The sequence below is a fragment of the Pan troglodytes genome, chromosome 4 (genome assembly GCF_028858775.2).
Source record: "Pan troglodytes isolate AG18354 chromosome 4, NHGRI_mPanTro3-v2.0_pri, whole genome shotgun sequence".
Taxonomy (NCBI): domain Eukaryota; kingdom Metazoa; phylum Chordata; class Mammalia; order Primates; family Hominidae; genus Pan; species Pan troglodytes.
Window position 1 is genome coordinate 39,813,294 of NC_072402.2, and position 19,645 is coordinate 39,832,938.

Below are 19,645 nucleotides of genomic sequence, written 5' to 3' on the forward strand. Positions count from 1 at the left end.
TAATTTTCTAGCTGCTCAGTTACGGGTTTTTCCATCCTCCCCACCCTCCTGCTGAGCCTTCCTGAAGTGCATCGTCAGGCAGCTTGCCCCGCTACCTGTGACAGTCAGATTTCTGATTTTCCGAAGGCTCTCCACTGTGTGATTCCTCTGTGAGTTACAGACCAACTCTGGGGTCACCACAGCCTGTCTTCTGCCCTGTCGCACTTCAACCATACAGCTCAGCCCTGTTCAAACCATTATCATGCTGACAGGCTTTTCTTTGAGAAACGCCCAGGTGAATCTGATTTGGCTGGAGTCGACGCTTAATAGCAGGGAAATTCTCCCTGATGGTGCAGTACTTAATGAATGCCTGACATGTTCAATAAATGCAAAAGTCTGGATCCCTTGAGCAGCCTGCAAAGGCCACTGATACAGTGCCTTAGAAAAAATGTGAGTCGCAGGCTAGAAAAAAAGAGAGAGAAAGAAAGAGAGAGAGAGAGATAGAGAGAGAGAACCCCAGAAGCCTGAGAACCATTTCAATTACAATAATCTTGCAGTAGCTTAGCAATGATAAAACCTCAGGTGGTGGGAGAACTACTTGCGATTCTGCTGGCCCGCGTGTAAGCTCCTGCAGAGGTCTCAGCTAAGTGAGCCGCGATGGGACAAGATGAATGCCTCCCCTTCAAGCCCATCAGCTAGGGCCACCACCAGGGTGGTAACCCATTCTGGAAATGCCAGTTCACAAAGGAAAAAACTGCCCCACAGCACAAGCTTATTTAATAAAACTGATCAGAACTAGATGGAACTGTCTCAACCAGATGTGTGGAGGGGACTGACACCCCTGAGTAGCCTGTTTATTACAGGGCTCTGTGACTCAAGTCAGCAAAACACTCACCGTGGGCTTATCTGGCTCAGGCATTGTGTTCAGTGCCATGGAGGTTATAAAGATAACTAAGACTTCAGCTCTGGCCTCAAAGAGTCCAGAAATTGCCTAGAGTTCTAAAGAAACATATTTATTATTTTATTGCAATTATAAAGACAATTCTGTAAGATAGAGATGTGTATCAGGCACAAGGAGAGGGTGGTAGGATGCCCTAGGAAGGCACTGGGTTACTGGTGCCTCCAGAACCCCCTTTGAGCCAGACAGGGGGGAAATGCCCCTTCTACAGCTTTTCTTTCTCTATGTTTGTGGAACCCCATCCTCTGTCCACTACAAGACAGAAACCATACCCTGGCTTGGAGTATCCTCGAGCACAGACCACACATGGCAGAGGGAAGGTGCTCCTGCAAGGAGCTGGCCCAGCTGCTTGTTCACTGTGGGGTCTTCTGCCTGGCCAGCCCCTGTGCAGTACAGGCCGTCATGCAGTTTGGCTTTTATCTGCATCATGAGATGATGTTTCTGAAAATCTTCATAAATCACCAAGGGTACTTCTCATGTAAGGTGTCATCGCCTGCCAATCAGATGTTTGGTGTCTTTCCATCCCTCCCGGAAGGCCCCTGAGGTCCTTCCTTTCCTTGAGCAGGCCCTTTCTGTCATCACTTCCAATCTCTGTCTGAAACCAAGCTCTTTCTCTCTCTGATCCCTGGAACTCTTTTCCTGTGGGGCCCGCTTAACTTCCTTTGGTTTAAGGACACAACTGCTTGCCAGACACAGCCAGTGATCATGGGCATCCCACCTGCCTTTCTCCTAATTCTGAGAATCTTCCCCTATTCAGGCTCCCAGAGAGACACATCTTTCTCCATCAGCACAGGCCCATCACCCGTGTCTTCCTCTCCTGGCCAGTGCAGCTCTCCTTATCATTGGGACACATCTGACATCTGACCTGCACGTGTGTTCTGTTAGGCCTATACCTTGCTTTGAAACTTCCTGAATTAGCTGCCAACATTTAAACATTGGAGGATTATGGGAAAGTGACTTTAGAAACAGTTTAGTAGTTTCTCATCAAGCTAAACATGTACTTACCAAATGGACATCTTTGGGAGACCATTATTCTACTTACCACATATGTAAATTGTATATCCATAAGAACACATAAGAATTAGAGCATTAAAAATGGGAGAGATTTCATATAAATATCCAGAATTTTGCCTTTTTTTTTTGGAAATCAGATCTGGCCAAACTGGGCTTTAATATCTGTATGGCTGGAATCTGCTGCAGCTCAGTAGCTGCTAATCCTCTATAGAGGGTGTGGGCTTTCTCATTTGCTTCTGTTCCCTTTTCTGCCAGCTTCATTTATTCATGCCACCTGCTTGGTTCCTAGGATATTTAAGTTGCCCATCTCAGTCTTAAATTGTCAAGCCAAGACCCCTGGGACTCTTCCCAACTCATTTTCCTTCTGCCCCACTGCTCCCCAGCCATCCACCTAACCGCTCAGGCTAATGTGTACCCTCCATCTAACTAGGAAGACCAGTGTAGGTTAAAGAACAGAGTGGAATTCAAAGTGGCCCCAGCAAGGCTGAACTCCCAGATCCATTACAGTATTTGAGGAAGCGGTTCGTTGAACTCATAAGCTGAAACAGGCAAGATGAGAAGCAAGGATTTTCATCTTCAGGACTCTTTGCTGTTACCCCAGACCAGAGATTTCTTCGCAGTCCAACCTTAGCCTAGAAGCATTTCTGGCTTCCAGCATGGGGCCAGGCACAGACGGATGCCCAATGAGCATTTGCCAAACCCAAAATGTAGTGTTATACTCTCATCAAGTAATTTAAATGAAGGCTCAATCCCAGTTTGTTTAGCTGTAATGGAGGCAAAGCCATTGAATCCACTTCTTTGTTGGATACTTTAGACAGAGAAAATATATTTGTTCCATGGCCCTCAACCAGTTGCCTAACCCATGCTGGTCATCTCATTAAGATGTGCTACTAATCATTGGAAAGACTGGGCATGGAATACATAAATGGCTTAAATGGCTCATCTCTTCGGCTACCACTAGATTACACAAGAGCAATTTTTTTTGTTTGATTAAGATCTACAGTAACCACTTCACTCTGTTCTAACCCATACTGTTTCCTTTCATCACACTCTGCCTCCTTTGATTTCACCAGATCTCAAGGCTGACCACTGCCATCTCCCGCCACCCAGTTCTCAGGCTCATTGTTTTCCAACCTCTTTGCAAGTATCCTGTCCAAGCCCCAAGTAACTCCCTTTTGTCTTATACATTCCATGGTGTGACAGACAGCACAGCTGAAGAGCTCCTTGAGGGCTGAGCATGGGAATGAGGAAGAAGTGGATCATGCAATTTAATTTATCCTCAAGTGGAAGCATGCCTCAGTGTTACATAAAAGATCAGAAACCTCCCAAAGAAGAAGCCCCTTCCATCATTGAGAAGGATCCCTAGGAATTACTTCACTGCATAATTAGATTCCCTGTCAAGCTTTCAACCTCACACTCTGTCGTATTTAGCAATCTATTTTTCTAATGCTCTACTCTAGGCAGTTGATTGTACATCTCAGGAAATTAGTCACATAGGAAACATCAATGTGGCCCAGTGGTGCTGAATGGCCACACTGGCTAAGATGCCATACCAAGTGTCCCCTTGGATTCTCTTGAGACCTTCTCAAAGCAACTCAGGGCAAATCTAAACTTGATTTTGACAGAGACAGCTGAATAAAATAGAAACACAAAATCAGCCCATAAGAGAATAGGGAACTGGTAGGTAATTTAACATCAATGCCTCTGATGGTAGGTTATGTAAAAAAATAAAGTTTGGCTTAGTCCTTGCAAATGAAAGAATACTGTGCTTGTGAAGAACAGATGGGTAGCTCTACAATTTTTTACCTTAACAACCTGGGCAAATTAAGGGAGTACTCCTTCTGGGGACCCCACTCTAGATATGGAAGAAAAAGGATTTTGAGGTTATTCAACTTGTACCCTAAGATATGAGGGAAGCATTCTCTCCCTTTCCACAAAATTGTAAGTATCTCTTGTCCTGTAAGTCACTTAATATTATTTATGGAAATCTGGGGAACAATTACAACACTCAAACAAGGAATACTTTTGAAAATGATGGCGATTTTTGTGTCCCTACAGGTGAAAGTTAATTTAGAAACACAGCGGTGAGTTACTAAGACTTGCTAATGGTGTTAATTGTAAGCCTTTGATAAAGGATCTAATTAGGTTAATGATAAATTCAGCCCAGCAAGGGTATTTTCAGAACAGTTATTTTCAAAGAAATACACACATACACACACATACATATTTTGTCTAGTGCAGAATATAAAAATGTGCAGGAAAATGAGATGGGGAGTTCTTATGGAATCATAATGATAGCACAAGACCTTATTTTAGAGAGAAAAGATATCCGTGTTTCAAGTTAGGTTTGCAGTAGGTAGCTAACAATAAAACAGCAGGAAAAAAACCCCCCAAAAATCCCAGTGCCTTCAAAGGGTGGAGCCCTTCTAGTAGCTAGAGGGCCCTTTGTTTGCTAAGATCATAATGGGTGGTTTTATGGACTGAATTATGTCTCTCAGATTCATTGTGGAAGCTCTAACCCCCAATATGCCTGAAAGTGATAGGGTCTTTGGGAGGTAATTAAGGTTAAATGAGCTCATAAGGGTGGGACCCTAGTCTGACAGGACTGTGGCCTTATAAAAACAGAAGAGAGAGATGCCCATCCCCCCACCACTTCCCCCTCCCCACCATGTACAGACACAGTAAGAAGGTGGCCAGAAGCCAACTCAGCCGACATGTTAATCTTGAACTTCAAGCATCCAGAACTGTGAGAAATAAATTTCTGCTGTTTAAGCCACCCAGTCTGTGGTATCTTGTTATGGCAGCCTGAGCAGATTAAGACAGGTATGCAAGTTTGGAGCCAGAAGCTGGAAGAGCTTGATTTCTCTGACTAATAAGGGGTTGGGGGTGACAGTGGAGTTAATTCCTGGAGGAAGAGAGGAGCTAGAGAAGTTGCATGCTGTGTTGGGAGGAGAAGCGAGAAGTTATGTTGTCTTTGAGGGAAACACAAGTATCAAATCAGGATTTATCAAATGTGGGTTATAAAGCATGTGATGTAAAAAACCTCTTCAGTCTCTTATGAAATCTTTATATACATATATATATATATATATATATATATATATATATGTATATAAAGAGACAAGGTCTTGCTCTGTCACCCAGGCTGGAGTGCAGTGGCCTGACCATGGCTCACTGTAACCTCAAACTCCTAGGCTCAAGCAATCCTCCTGCCTCAGCCTCCCAAATAGCTAGGAGCACAGGTGTGTGCCACCATGCCCAGCTAATTTTTAAAATTTTTATAGAATATATGTTGCCCAGGCTGGTCTCCAACTCCTGGCCTCAAGCAATCCTCCCACCTCAGCCTAAGATAATTTTTAAAACAACAAAAAATTCTGCATGCAACTGGTTTTTCTCACGGCAAATGATGAAGGCTTGGGTCTCTGAATGCTTGGCAAGGGGCTGTGAGAGCATCGCCTGGACAGACAAGGGGTAGCTGGCATCTGGGCCACACATGCACACTGTAGAGGCAGTTGAAATGCCCCAGACACCATTCCAACTCTGTGTTGCTCTCTGGAGAAGTTTCTTAGCTTCTTCATGTACAGAGAACATTTTGAAGAAATAAGGATCAAATGATTGCTTCTAATGTCTAATCTTCCATTATCTGTGTCAATCTGGGGAATGGCCAAATTTCTATGCAACAGGATCTCTATTCAAAAAAGGGTAATAATAGTTACTGTTGTTTTTCCCCCCAAAATTGTTAGAATAAATAGATAATATATGTAAGACTGCCCTCTTGAAAGGTATTACTCATTTGTTTTCTACTTTTTATTTTGAATTAATTATAGATTCACAGAAGATGGTACAGAGAGATCCCATGTACACTTCATCCAGTTTCCCTCAATGGTTAATCTTACATAACTATAGACAACATCGAAAGCATGGAACTGACATTAGTGCAATGTGTGTATATAGTTCTGTTTCATTTTATCACATGTGTAGATTCACATAACCATATTGAAAACCAAGACACTCAACTATTACGTCAACGCAAGGTTCTCCCAGATGCAATTCCTTTATAGTCATACACCCCCCATCCCCCAATCACCCCAAACCTCTGCCAATAATTAACGTGTTCTACCACCTCTATATTTGTCATTTCTAGAATGTTACATAAATGCCTTTTGAGATTGGCCTTTTCACTCTGCAAAATGCTGTTGAGGTCCATACATGCTGTTATAGCAATCACTTCTTTCTTATTGCTGAGTAGCATTTTATAGTATTGCAGGACATTTTGGTTATTTTCAGCTTTTGGGTGTTACAAATAAAGTTGTATGGATAACCATGCATACGCTTTTGTGTGGATACAAGTTTTTATTTCTCTGGGATAAACGCCCAGGAGTGATATGTTAGGTGTATGTTTGGTTTTTAAAGAAACTGTCAAACCACTTTCCAGAGTGTCCATAACTATCTTTCATTTCCACAAGCAATGCATGAGAGATGCTGTTTCTCTGTATCCTTTCCAGCATTTGATATTGCCATTAATTTTTTAAACTAATTTTTTAATACTATAAAATGTATTCACGATTTATTCACAATTTGTTTTCAGGACAAACCCCAACATCAACAGCTCCTGGAGTAGGCACCTATATCTACAATAAGTAAAACCAATGTTACTACTTTTATTTACCATAGGTATGGGTGCCTTTGTCTCTTCTGTATGTCAAGGTCTCCAGGATTTGAGGGGGATCTAGTCTGCTGGTAAGGCTCAGATTCACATTTGGTTTGGGGAAGACCCAGGATCTAGCCAACTGTGATCTGAGTACCAGGGAAGTCTAATCCACTCTGAAATACTAAAGAGGAGTCACACTGGCTTGAGGGTCTCGAGACCCCTGTATCTACATTCTCTGAAACCAAATAGAAAGGCCACAGCAGCCCAAACTATGCCTACCTTCAAATGGGCCCAGATTCTCCTCCCGACACACGTTAGTGTGTACTCAGCACTTATCTGAATGAGGGCACTGGGGTGACTTGTCCACAATGTCATGCTTGGGTAATTATGATTTACTAACAGCAGGCAGCACCCCTAAGGATTGCATCTTGCAAAGACAGCAACTCCCCATGACTTTGGAAGAAAATCTAACAATATTAAAAGCCCCTTGGGGCACTAAAACTGAAGTTGTGTAATTTGGGCCAATTTTTGTTAAACTGTAAGTGTTTTCTTTGGGTCGGAGTGCTGAAATTTTGAGTTTGCTGAAAGGCCATGTAAGCCATCTAAGGAAGGATTCCTTTGTCTTCTGCTGTTTTCTGAGCCTGTTTCTCCAGCCTTCCTGACCATTCCCTGAGCTATCCAATAGCCTTCCAAGAAATTCCTGTTGAGTTAGCCAGAGTTGCTTTCTGTTTCTGGCATCCAAAAATGGATGGAAGGGCCACACTTAAACATTAGATTATCAAATGCAGGAACATTCCTAAAAGATTTTCCAGAGTAAGAATGAAATGGTGCAGCAGAGATGGCCAGTTGCCTCCCTGTGTCCACTCTACACTGATTTGTATTCTCCCTGCTGCCGGGAATAAACAGCTACTCTACATTTCAAAGACTTTCTTTGTCTTGAAATTCTGGCCAATGAGATTCAAGTGGATTTGTGTGGGACTTCCAGGAAGATTCTTTCTGGGAGTACAGACATATCCTTATGAATCCTTCCCACTTTGTGCTGCCTAGAATTCCAACCCTACAGTTGGAACATGCTACGAATGGAGGAGCAGTAAGAAAAAAGGAATTGGGGCCTTTGATGATGACCGCTGAGCTACTACACCAGCCCCGGACTGCCTCTATCCAGACTGCTTTCATGTGATATAAAACAAACTTATATCTTGCTTATACCTTTGTTAATTTGGCTTTTCCTTTCTATCTAGTCAATTCTTTGTTTTTTTTTTTTTTAAGACAGTGTCCCTTCCTGGGAAGTTCAAGCAATTCTGGTGCCTTGGCCTCACAAGTAGCTGGAATTATAGGCACCTGACACCATGCCCAGCTAATTTTTGTATTTTTAGTAGAGATGGGGTTTTGCCATGTTGCCCAGGCTGGCCTCGAACTCCTGAGCTCAAGTGATCCACCCACCTTGGCCTCCCAAAGTGCTGGGATTACAGGCATGAGCCACTGCACCCGGCTGTCAATTCTAATTTTTAACTAAAGTGAAGAAATGGATTCTGGAGAGAATCTGGGGTCCAGTGGTTTCCTAGGATTGAGAAGAATGCACCAGTTGATTTCCACCTTCTACACTTGTATCTACTTCAAAATTGTGGTAGCTACTAGCCCTGTCACTAGATGTTGTTACTTAATATGCTAATATATTTTGATAATACTATTTTGAAACAATTGATTTCATTTATAATCCTATTTATTTCGCTTTATGTATATAAAAACATTATTTTGGGAAGAGGTCTGTGGGCTTCACCCACTTACCAGAGGGACGTATGGTCACAAACCCCGGGTTGACAGGGTCACCTGCAGTGCTATCAGCATAGGAACATGCAGTTCTTCACATGAGCACCAGAGCAGGAAACCGCCATATTTTAAACCCCATTTCCCCATTTTAAGATCAGGTGCCTAAGATAACCTACCTGGTACAATGCCTGGGACACAGAAAGCTCTCAGTAAATGCCTGACATCACTTCCTTTTCTGGTGAGCTTGAATGGAAGAGTTCAGACTTCAATTCCACAATAATTGGCTTAATTCACAGTAGGGGAGGCAGCTCCTCTGAGTTCACTATACATACCTCAAAGGTCAGCGTGAGAATGTTGAAAAGTGTTTCCCAGATCTGGCCAGAACTCTCAATCTCTCAAGAAAGTAAATAGATGTCTTTTGGGTCTGTGGGGACGATCTGCATCCTAGCTGATAGATGCCTTCCCTACAGGCTCCATATTACCCCTACTAAACAAAGAGGATGGGGAGAGAGACAAGAGGCTGGGCTGGGAGACCTGGATTGTGGCCATGTTTCAGCACGTGAGACTTTCCAAACACTTGCTTCTGGGTGCCATGAACAATGAAACAGATGCATTCAAAGAAATGGCCATGCACTTAAACACATGATAATTTTTTTTAAATTTCACATCTACTTTTTAAGCCCTTAAAGACTATATCATCAATGTTTATTTGACCGATGCATCTTATTATTGCATGGGGAAAAGTGAACCATCACTGAAGGAAATCGGAAGCCAAGGGTTCTTTCGTTGAGATAAAATATAAGATTGATCGTAAAATTAACAAATTAAATTAACAAATTAAGAAATAATACTGGTATAAGTCAATGTACCAAATCACTTCCCTCTGTCATGTCTTACTCTGACTCTTGAGCATAAAATCATCAGGGCTGTAACACTCAGTGAAATATGGCAAAGATGAGAGGACAGGGCTCTGGGCCACCTGTCACCTGCCTGTCCTGGCTGGGCTGCTGAGAGGAACCCCAGTTATCATGTGAAGCCTGCCCTGACACCCTAGAGTAGTGGGCACAGGACACTTTGGCATGCCTTACAAGTTCTGTTCCTGTACTTCTAATCTTTCTTATCCATCTCCACAACTTCAAATGACAGGTGAACCATTGAGAAAACATGGTTAGGAAAAGGTAAATACAATCTTTTAAATATTCCTCTTTTTAATTCTTCCTCCCTGACCCAAACTTCAGTCCCAAATATGAAAATATGAGACTACACTTAATGAACATTTGTGCCAGGCACTGTGCAAAGACTACACTTAATGAACATTTGTGCCAGGCACTGTGTCAGGCACTTTTTGTATGCCATCCTTTAATACAGCAATTGTATTTTTTTATTTTATTTTACTTTGAGTTCTGGGATATGTGTGTAGAATGTACAGGTTTGTTACGTAGTTATACATATGCCATGGTGATTTGCTGCACCTATCAACCCATCATCTAGGTTTAAAGCCCCACATGCATTAGGTCCTAATGCTCTCCCTCCCCTTGCCTACCTCAACCAACAGGCCTTGGTGTATGATGTTCCCCTCCCTGTGTCCATGTGTTCTCATTGTTCAACTCCCACTTATGAGTGAGAACATGTGGTATTTGGTTTTCTGTTCCTGTGTTAGTATGCTGAGAATGATGGTTTCTAGCCTCATCCATGCCCCTGCAAAGGACATGAACTCATTATTTTTTATGGCTGCATAGTATTCCATGTTGTATATATGCCACATTTTCTTTATCTAGTCTATCATTGATGGGCATTTGGGTGTGTTCCAAGTCTTTGCTATTATAAATAGTGCTGCAATAAACATACATGTGCATGTGTCTTTATGGTAGAATGATTTATAATCCTTTGGGTATATACCCAGTAATGCGATTGTACAGCAATTGTATTAGGTCATACTATTATTATCCCTGTTTTATAGACGAGGAAACAGAGGACCAGAGAGCCTAGGTTACTGTCCTAAAGATGACAAAGCTAGAGAGGGCAGAGGTGGCTTGGAAGTAGGGCCTTCCCTCTAAGCCCATGCTGTTAACAATTGCACTGACTGCCTGTCTCCAGGATCTCTGACATCTTGGTGCTGCGATAGAGCTTGGCTCTGGTGCTGCCCATATAACCCGCAGAATCAGCTGGTAGTTGATGCTCACAGGTTAGAGTTGTCAGACTCTCGTTATTTCTATCTGGGAACGATAGCACCATGGCCTTGAAAATGGGTCTTTATATAGTACATGCCCCTTGAATATTAAATTACCCAACAGAAAAATGGAGGATTCTGATTTATTGGGTAAAAAGTCATCAAGATTTTACAGTATTGTTTTAATACCTTGGTTCTCCTTTATCTTAGCTTCTATCCTTTTTTGTTTTCTTTTCTCTGACTTCTCTAATCTCAAACTTTAGGCAGGGTTTATGCTTTTTAGTTCCTTCTCCCTCTTTTTTCATGTAGCTCACATTTGGGCTGCTCTGACAGTCTGGGTATCCCATGTAGGATGACCTGATAGCAACAAGAGCTACCATTTTTGAGCATCAAATACACACTGGGTATTCTAACAAGATTATTTTGCTTAATCCTTACTACAGTGCTGACTAGGAGAGTGGGCTGGATCAGACTGAAAAGCTTTGACAGAGCTCACAGAAGTAGCAGGTCTGAGACTCAAAATACCTCTCACTTTATACCTCTTTCCCTTGGCCACAGTGCATTCCTTCTTGTGAACAAGGAAGCTGACTTTCTTCTTCCTTCTTGTTGAATATCTGCCTGGTTGAGGAATCAGGAATCCTTCCCTGCTTCCTTCTTCAATTAGATAGCTATTGCCTCTCCTGCCAGCCAAAGGAAATAGGGACGTTTTGGTAATTTGGACAACCTTGGGAATACATGTATTTTTAAGCCCGGACATCTCATCACGGCTGGAGAGGTAGGGTGGGGTAAGTCTGACGTTTATGGGAGCCCCAAGTTTGACCCTATAACATCTGCAGTGAAGGGCTAGCCAGATAGAGGCCATGGGGCTATTCTGGGGGCTAGATGAGGCCCAGTGTGCTGTGGGCTTTCAGAGCTGTGGCCTTTCGTGCTAAAACAAGAACTTTCCCATTTAGCTAATTGAACGCCTTTGCTACACACTGTAATGCACACCGCAGGGGAGAACACCTCATCTGATGCGCACATGAATTTAAAAGGGAAAATGATGACAGAGGGTTTAATGGAGCAGACAGTGCCGCAGTCTAGCAGCAATTCCAAAGCCTGGGCCTAATGAAAGCTCTCAGCCAACGTAGAAAGTTCCTGTGATTCAGCTCTCTGTTCCCATTTCCCCTGAGGTACTGGGGCTTCCATTAAATGCTGATGTGTCCTGATTATTACAGAGTGTGGAGAGAGAAAGGAAGGGCAGGAAGGCTGAAAGAGAACCTTTACACCTGACCTATCTGTTCTTGAAGATACTGCTTATTTATTTCTGAACCAGTAGCCAATTCCCACTATGGGTCAGAAGGCCTAGGCTTGAGAACAGGTGTTAGGTCAAGAAGAGCCAAATTTTCTCGAACTCCTGGCTTTAGGCAATTCTCCTGCCTCAGCCTCCCAAAGCACTGGGTTTACAGGTGTGAGGCACTGCACTCGGCCAAGCCAACTCTAAATACCTATTTTCAGCTGTTACAGGCACCTGATTTTTGAGGCAAGGGCATTTCCTTCTCAGTTTGTTGCTCTTCCTCCTCCCTTGTTCTAGTGGACTGCTCTTTGCCATGGGGGAGACACAGACGGCCCAGAAGTTCCTGAATGGAGTGGTGGCAGGGAAGGTGCTGGTGTGACCACAGCCAAGCACTCTGCCTCCTAAGGTCTTGTCAGCATTGGGTGAGGTCCATTCATGTTGGGAACCTTCAGATGTTAGCAACCATCTGTCTCCGGAGAAAATTTCAACTCTGATAACAGTGATATGAAGAGAAAGCACCATCATTATTCCACACTGGTACAAAAGCTAGGTCTCAGCAGGCTGGGTGGACTCCACTGTCCACCAAAAACTCCTGGCCACAGCCCATGTCTTAACTCACTAGCCCTTAGAGCAATCCAATCCCTTATTCCAGTGTCTAACTTCACAAGAATCCTTCCAGATTTCCTTCCAGAATCCTTAGTGACCCACTCAAGGTCTACTTTGCATCAGAGGCTCGTCAGGGGCCAGAATTCCAGTCTCACAGCATCAGGCTCAGGCTTTGTGCACTGACTGCTCTGCCCTAATTACTAAACGGCGACACCCAGAAACAGCGAACACCTCTGTCCATGAGCCTCTGTGTTATTTATCATTTGAAATACACTTGCAATGTGGATGCCAATTATCCATTCCTTCTCTCCAGAGCAAAGCCCATTACTAATATGAGAAGGCTGAGGTCCTGGCTCTGAGTCACTTTATTACACTCCTGTGTTCATTCTCTGCAGGGTGCAAACTCAATGCACAGGGAGTGGTGGGCACTCAAAGGCCTCCTCAGTGAAAGAGGACAGAGCAGCAGGGGCGGACCCGCTCTTGTTTCTGTGGACTGTGGCATCATTTATACAATGCAGATTTCAGAGGAGAGATATAAGCCTTTAGTTTTTTCAGAGGCTTCAGGGAAAGTGGATAGACTTTTAGCCCCTTGTCTATTTTAGGTAAAGTTAAAAGATGTATCACTGAAAAGAAGAGATATCTAGATGTCAAAGTTATTTTTTAAGTGTGATCCTAAACCAGATGGACAGGAAAGTGTTTTTGCGTGGATGAAACCAACAATACGGAAACTCAAACACTGAACAGATCAGGCTCACTGTTCTCCTTATTCTCATTCACATCCCCCCACTCCCACCCAATACATACCATCAAGTTCTAGGGGCCCAGCAGAGAAACAAACTTCTGAGGTCACTCATTGGGCCTTTCATGGACAGGAAGCTGAAGAATCTCAAACCTGGCTGCACATTAGAACCACCCAGAAGCTTTAAAAACTATTGATGTACCTTAACATAATCAAGGTCATCAATGACAAGCTCCCAGCTAACATACTCAATGGTGAAAAGCTAAAAGCTTTCCCTCTAAGACTAGGAAGACTCTTGTCATTTCTATTCAGGATAGTACTGAAGGTCCTAGCCAGAGCAATTAGGCAAAAAAAGAAAGAAAGGGAATCAAAATCAGAAAGAAAGAAGTAAAACAAGAGTATGTTTCTGCAGATGACATGATCTTATATATAGAAAATTCTAAAGATGTCACCAAAAAATGTTAGAATACATGAGTTCAGCAACGTGACAGCATACAAAATCAAGAGACAAAAATTATTTGTGTTTCTACACAGTAATAATGAAGTATTGGAAAAGAAATTATTAAAACAATCCTACTTACAATAGCATCAAAAAGAATAAACTAGGAATAAAGTTAACACAGAAGGTAAAAGATTTGTATGTTGAAAACTATAAAACTCTGATGAAAGAAATTGAAGATGGCAAATAAATGGCAAGATATATTGTATTCATGGATTGAAAGAATTATATTGTCAAAATGTCAATGCTACTCAAACAGATCTACAGAGTCAATGTAATCCCTATCAAAGTTCCAATGTCATTTCTCACAGAAATAGAAGAAACAATCCTAAAATCTGTATGGAACAACAAAAGACCCTGAGTAGCTAAAGCAATCTTGAGCAAGAAGAACAAAGCTGGAGAATTCCTGATTTCAAATTATATTACAAAGCTATAGTAATTGAAATAGTATAGTATTGGCATAAACACAGATACATAGACCAACGGAACAGAATAGAGAGCCCAGAAATAAACCCATGCTTATACAGTCAACTGATCTTTGATAAAGGCACCAAGAGTACCCCATAAGGAAAGGATAGTCTCTTCAATAAATGGCGTTGGGAAAGCTGGATATCCACATGCAAAAGAATGAAATTGGAACCTCCTTTTGCACCATAGATAAAAATCAACTTAAAATGGATTAAAGACTTAAATGTAAGTTCAGAACTATATAAAACTGTAAAAACAGTAAAGCTTTAAAACTGTATGTGTATACTTATGTACATACATACACACACACATATATGCACATATTGGAATTTTGTTCAGCCTTTAAAAAGAAAGAAATCCTTCCCTTTGTAACAACATGAATGAACCTGGAAGGCATTATGTTAAGTGAAATAGGCCAGACATGAAAAGACAAATGTTGCACAAACTCACCGATATGTGAAATCTGAAAAGTTGAACTCATAGAAACAGAGAGTAGTTAAGAGTGGTTACCAGGAATTGAGGGATAGGGGGAGATGTTGGTCAAAGGGCACAAACTTTTGGTTATAAGATGATAAGTTCTGGAGATCTAATATTCAGCATGGTAACTATAGTTAATAATATTGTACTGTATTGTATACTTGAAACTTGCTGAGAGTAAGTGTTCTCATCATACACACATGAAAGATGTTAATTAGCTCGATTGTGGTAATCATTTCACAATGTACACATATATCAAACCTTCAAGTTGTACATATTAAATGTATATAATTTTTACTTGTCAATCATACCTCAATAAAGCTGGAAAAAAATAAGAATAAAAACTCTCAATGCTGCGTCTCTTGTCCAGAGAATCTGATTTGATTGATGTGGGGTAAATCCAAGCATGAGTGTTTTCAGGGTATGGGGGAGGTGGTAAACTTACTAAAAAGTGTTTGTGAAAAAGTGTAACATTCATATAGTAACATGCACAAATCTTAAGCACTCAGTTTAATGAATTTTACAATTCAAAAATTCATTAAAAACCTCCACCCAGCTCAAGATATAGAATGTCATTAGCACTCCAGAAGCCTCAGCACAGGATTTTAAAAATTAAACTTTAAAACAAAAATTAAAACTCTTCAAATTGCGAGAGTACAACAAGGACCTCAGCAAAGTTATTTTTAAAGCTTTTCATTTTTAATTTTAATTTGCGGACAGAATTGAATGAAATATATGTTTTTTTGCCACACTTCTGGCCATGGAAAGCCTTTAGTAAAGCATGGGCATAAGGTTTTCATATTGACATTACTCATTTCCTAACCTGGTCATTATTTCTCAAGGTGTTGTCAACATAAAAGTTGATGTCAGCCTCCGACATTTAATTTTGTTGTGTCGTCATTGTTTTTTGTAACTTTTCATGCATTGTTTATGATTCCCAACTTTCCCTCATTCTAGTTATATATGAATTAATTAGCCCTTGTAGCTATAAACAAGAAGTATCTTAAGTGTACTTTGGAAAAAGGAAAGTGGTGATCATGCTTATGCTTTGTGGGTTGGCCACTGACTGACCGGTGACAAGGCAGGAGAGAAAATCTGCAAACATCCAGAGTTCAAGGGCAGGGATGTGTGAAAGGCAGAGTCAGAGGAACTGAATCCCTAGTGAGAAAAAAAACTAAAAATAAAAACAGTCAGGCCCAGGCTTGGTGGACACACGGACACACGTAGGCTGCAGAAGCCAGTGTGAGTTACGTGTTTAAGAAGGCCAGCAGGTGAAATTCTGAGTGATATGATGGGAAGGGAGGACCAGGAAAGAGACAGCCATTAACCAGGGAGACAAGGGGCTCCAGAGAGCAAGCTCAGCGAGAGCCAAGGAGCAAGGCTCTCATCAGAGGCTGAAAAGAGAACAAGGCTGGCCTGAAGGCTGGCTAAGAAGGTATTAAAAAAAAAAGAAAAAGAGAGAGAGAGAAAAAAGCACTTCAGCTGCTGTATAAATTTGCCAGGTTGAGCCCTCTGTGAGTAGTTGGCAGAGATGATAAGTGGGGCAGCACTTCTGGCTACCTACCTGGAGCAGCCCTTATTTGAATATGCACAAAGAGTATGAATGGATAGACTAGCAGTGGCTCTGGAGGAATGATGGGTAAAGCTGGACTCTGCATTTCCTATTCACCTTCTTAAACATAGTTCCTATAAAGCAATTCCTGAGTGGCTTTTCCACTTGAACCAGTGAGTTGAGTGGGGCATGAGTTAGATGCTGCTCTACCGAGGAAGGTTCTGAGGGTGGCTGAGGTCCTGAGATCTCAAATTAAAAAAAAAAAATCTTGAATTCCTTGGATGGTGGCAGAAGACAAGCCTCATGGTGGATATGGGGACCTGCCTGTATGAGGGCATCTCTGGCCCAGAAGTGACCTAAGAGTTTAAAAATGAAAAACCCACCACTTGAGCTTGGCACCCTGAACTCAATGTAAATGTTCAGCAAAGAAGTTCTCTTCAGGCCAAGTAACCAATTTCTTATATGTTGCTTTTGTTGTTGTTAAATACGACTTCAGTTTTCATGTAACTTTTCAGGTTCATCAAAAGAAGGCGTGTGACATGATTTTGTAACTCAGCATGTTAAAACTCAGTTAAAAAAAACAAGTTAAATACATCTAAATACTAAAGTCTATGTCTGATTTAAACAATGAGTCAACTTCACCAAGGTTGTTCCCTAACAGAACTGTGTTTTATAATGAAATATTACCATGTTCTAAAACAAAAGCAGAGAAATAAAAAATGAGCAAAGAATGAGTTTTTGAAATCTATTTTTTTAGATTAGAGCAGAGAGTGAGTTTCTGAAGTCATGTGGTTTTAATTTACATGGTATTCTTATTTTGCAAACTTTAGCCTGTTTGGGCACATGTGCACATGTGTGCGTGCATGTACACACACACACACACACACACACACACACGCAACCAGAACACTTCTCTCCCCTTTCCTGATATATTGAATTTGATTTCTGGATTCAATTGACCTTTCCATGCATTTCACTGCTTATAGATGAAGCAACTTGGAGCCGTTGGCTTCTGAGGGGTATTGCTCAGAAACATGCAACCTGTACAGGTTTCTGAGGCAGCAGAAACAGTAAGAGCTTAGGAGAAACTGAGGAGGGGATCTGGGAGTGTGGACAGGTGGAGTCACCTCTAAAGTTCTGCAGTTCAACAGGCCATACAACAGGAGTTTTCCTGCTCCCATTCCAGTTCTGAGTTGCCAGAAGAGGTGGGGCTGATGTGGAGCTGAGCTTTGGACTGAGCCCACAAGAGTTGAGTAAAGGTGCTTCTGTGTGTTTGATATGTATGACAGTCCCAAGAACAACTATAAGTCATGTTGTCTTACATGCTGCTGCTGATCTGTGTATCCTCCCACCTCTACTTAGGGTAGGAGAGGCAGAGGGGAGAGGAATCCCCAGCATTGATAGCACAGAGGAAACAAATGAAAGAGATTACTTTAAACACAGTAAAATGCAACAGTACACTATGATGCTGTGATTATAATAAGAAACATATGTGTTCGTCGTCATTCATGGTTCCTGACACTTCTATTTCCTGGGAATTTCCTGGGTAATAGGAGCATCTTTTGTTCTAACGAGACAACTGTTTGTGGGCTCCTGAGTGGGACTGGTCACCAGAAAGACCAAGCCATGATCATAAGCTTGGAGCTTTCAGCTCCACCCCCATCCTCCAGGAAGGGGAGAGGGGCTGGGGATTGAGTTAATAATCAATCATACCTAATCAATCATGCCTATAGAAACCTCTATAAAAATCCCTGAACTATGGAGTTTGGAGAGCTTTTGGGTTGTTGAACATGTGGAGGCACTGGGAGGGTGGTGAGGCGGAGAACTCATGAAAGCCCCTCACCTCTTCCCACATACCTTGCCCTGTGTTTCTCTTCACCTAGCTGTTCATCTACATCCTTTGCCATATCGTTTGCCATAAACTGGTGAATGAGAGCTGTTTCCCTGAGTTCTGTGAGCCATTCTAGCAAATGATCAAACCTGAGGGTGGGGGGTATAGGAACCTCCCATTTATAGCTGGTCAGTCAGAAGTTCCAGAGGCCTGGACTTACAATTGGCCTCTGAAATGGGGGGCAGTCTTGTGGGACTGAGCCCTTAATCTGCGCCATTTGACTCCAACCCCAAGTAACATAGTGTCAGAATTGAGTTAAATTGTAGCACACCCAGCTATTGGAGAATTGGTCAGTGGGAGAAAACACCCCACACATTTTGGTGACCAGAAATCTTGTGAAAGCATAGTAGAGGAAAATATTTTCCCCCCATTACATTCATATAACCAGAAGGGCATTTGATACAGTCTTACTTTATACAGATCTCTACACAGAGGGGAAAAACTCCTGGACACTATGAAAGGGAGAAACATGATGATGAGTAGTTTTTCTCAAAGTAGCCCTTAGAAGAGAGGAAGAAGATGGGAATGGAGCCTGAAGCAAAATGAAGTGACTGCCCAGCTGGGGCAAGGCCAGCCTCTTACCGTAGTGCGGGATGATGGCCCAGGCCATGGCAGAGGCGTAGATGCCACCGATCATCCAGAACATGCAGAGCCAGCTCAGGTGTTCGCCCCGCTTTTCCCGGGCCAGCACTTCAGCAAAGTATGAGAACACAGTGGGTATGGCTCCTCCAATCCTGCCAAAAGGTACAGAGAATACATGAAATCAGGGTGTGGACAGCTCATGTGAGACGCAAAGGGCAGAGCCAAAGCAAACTCTAACAACACATGCTTTCTCCCTATCCCAGCATATCAACAAACATATATTTTCTATTATTTTACAATGTAAAAATTATAGTCTCTGTATTTAATATAGGTTTATTATGCCTCCAAAAACTTGAACCTGCAATTAAGCTATGTTACCAAGAGGTGGCAGTGGTGTTTGTCTCAGGTGGTTGATAGAGCTTAACATGAGATTCCGTTGGCTTTTCAGCTCATGGTTGTGTTTTGTGTGATATTTATCAAAACTTACATTGATTTCCTATAATCTAGTGAATATTTTAATTAACTTGTTTTTAAAAACTGATGCTGTGCCATGTCCCATTCCTGATGTGGGGACTTTGGAAACAGCTTCAAACACCTCTAGGGTACTGTCTGCAATCTGTATTTACTAACTGCTACCCCACAGCAGCACTAAATTAGGTTAATGTGTTGACAAACATTAGTTGAAATGACTCATGGGGTCATTTCCAAGATTAGCTCTAGTCCCAATCCAGTAGATATGACTGCTAAATAAGTAAACATGAAAGGGACACTTGTAGAATAAAATAAGGAGCTGGTGGTTTAGATGTCAATAGAATGGAATATAATGCTTCCTTTCAGTAGGAGCTAGTTATACAAGCTGCTGACTGAGCTCTGGGGAGATGACAGAAACAGTGACCTCCACCCAGGGTAAGGGTGCTCAAATGAGGGTTTATGGAATCAAAATAGTGCTCATTTTTAGGAGATGGGCCATAGATTTCATCAGAATTTCAAATAGGTCTTGGCCCTAAAACTTT

The 19,645-nt window shown here is 42.0% G+C and overlaps 1 protein-coding gene across 1 annotated transcript in view; it reads right to left on the minus strand.

Annotated features, from left to right (window-relative positions):
• SV2C (synaptic vesicle glycoprotein 2C) overlaps positions 1-19,645 on the minus strand; it is a 245,001-nt gene that overhangs the window by 97,256 nt on the left and 128,100 nt on the right. Inside the window, exon 4 of the mRNA XM_526889.8 lies at positions 18,633-18,784. Coding sequence (XP_526889.2) covers positions 18,633-18,784 — 152 coding nt within the window. The remainder of the gene's footprint in view (positions 1-18,632; positions 18,785-19,645) is intronic.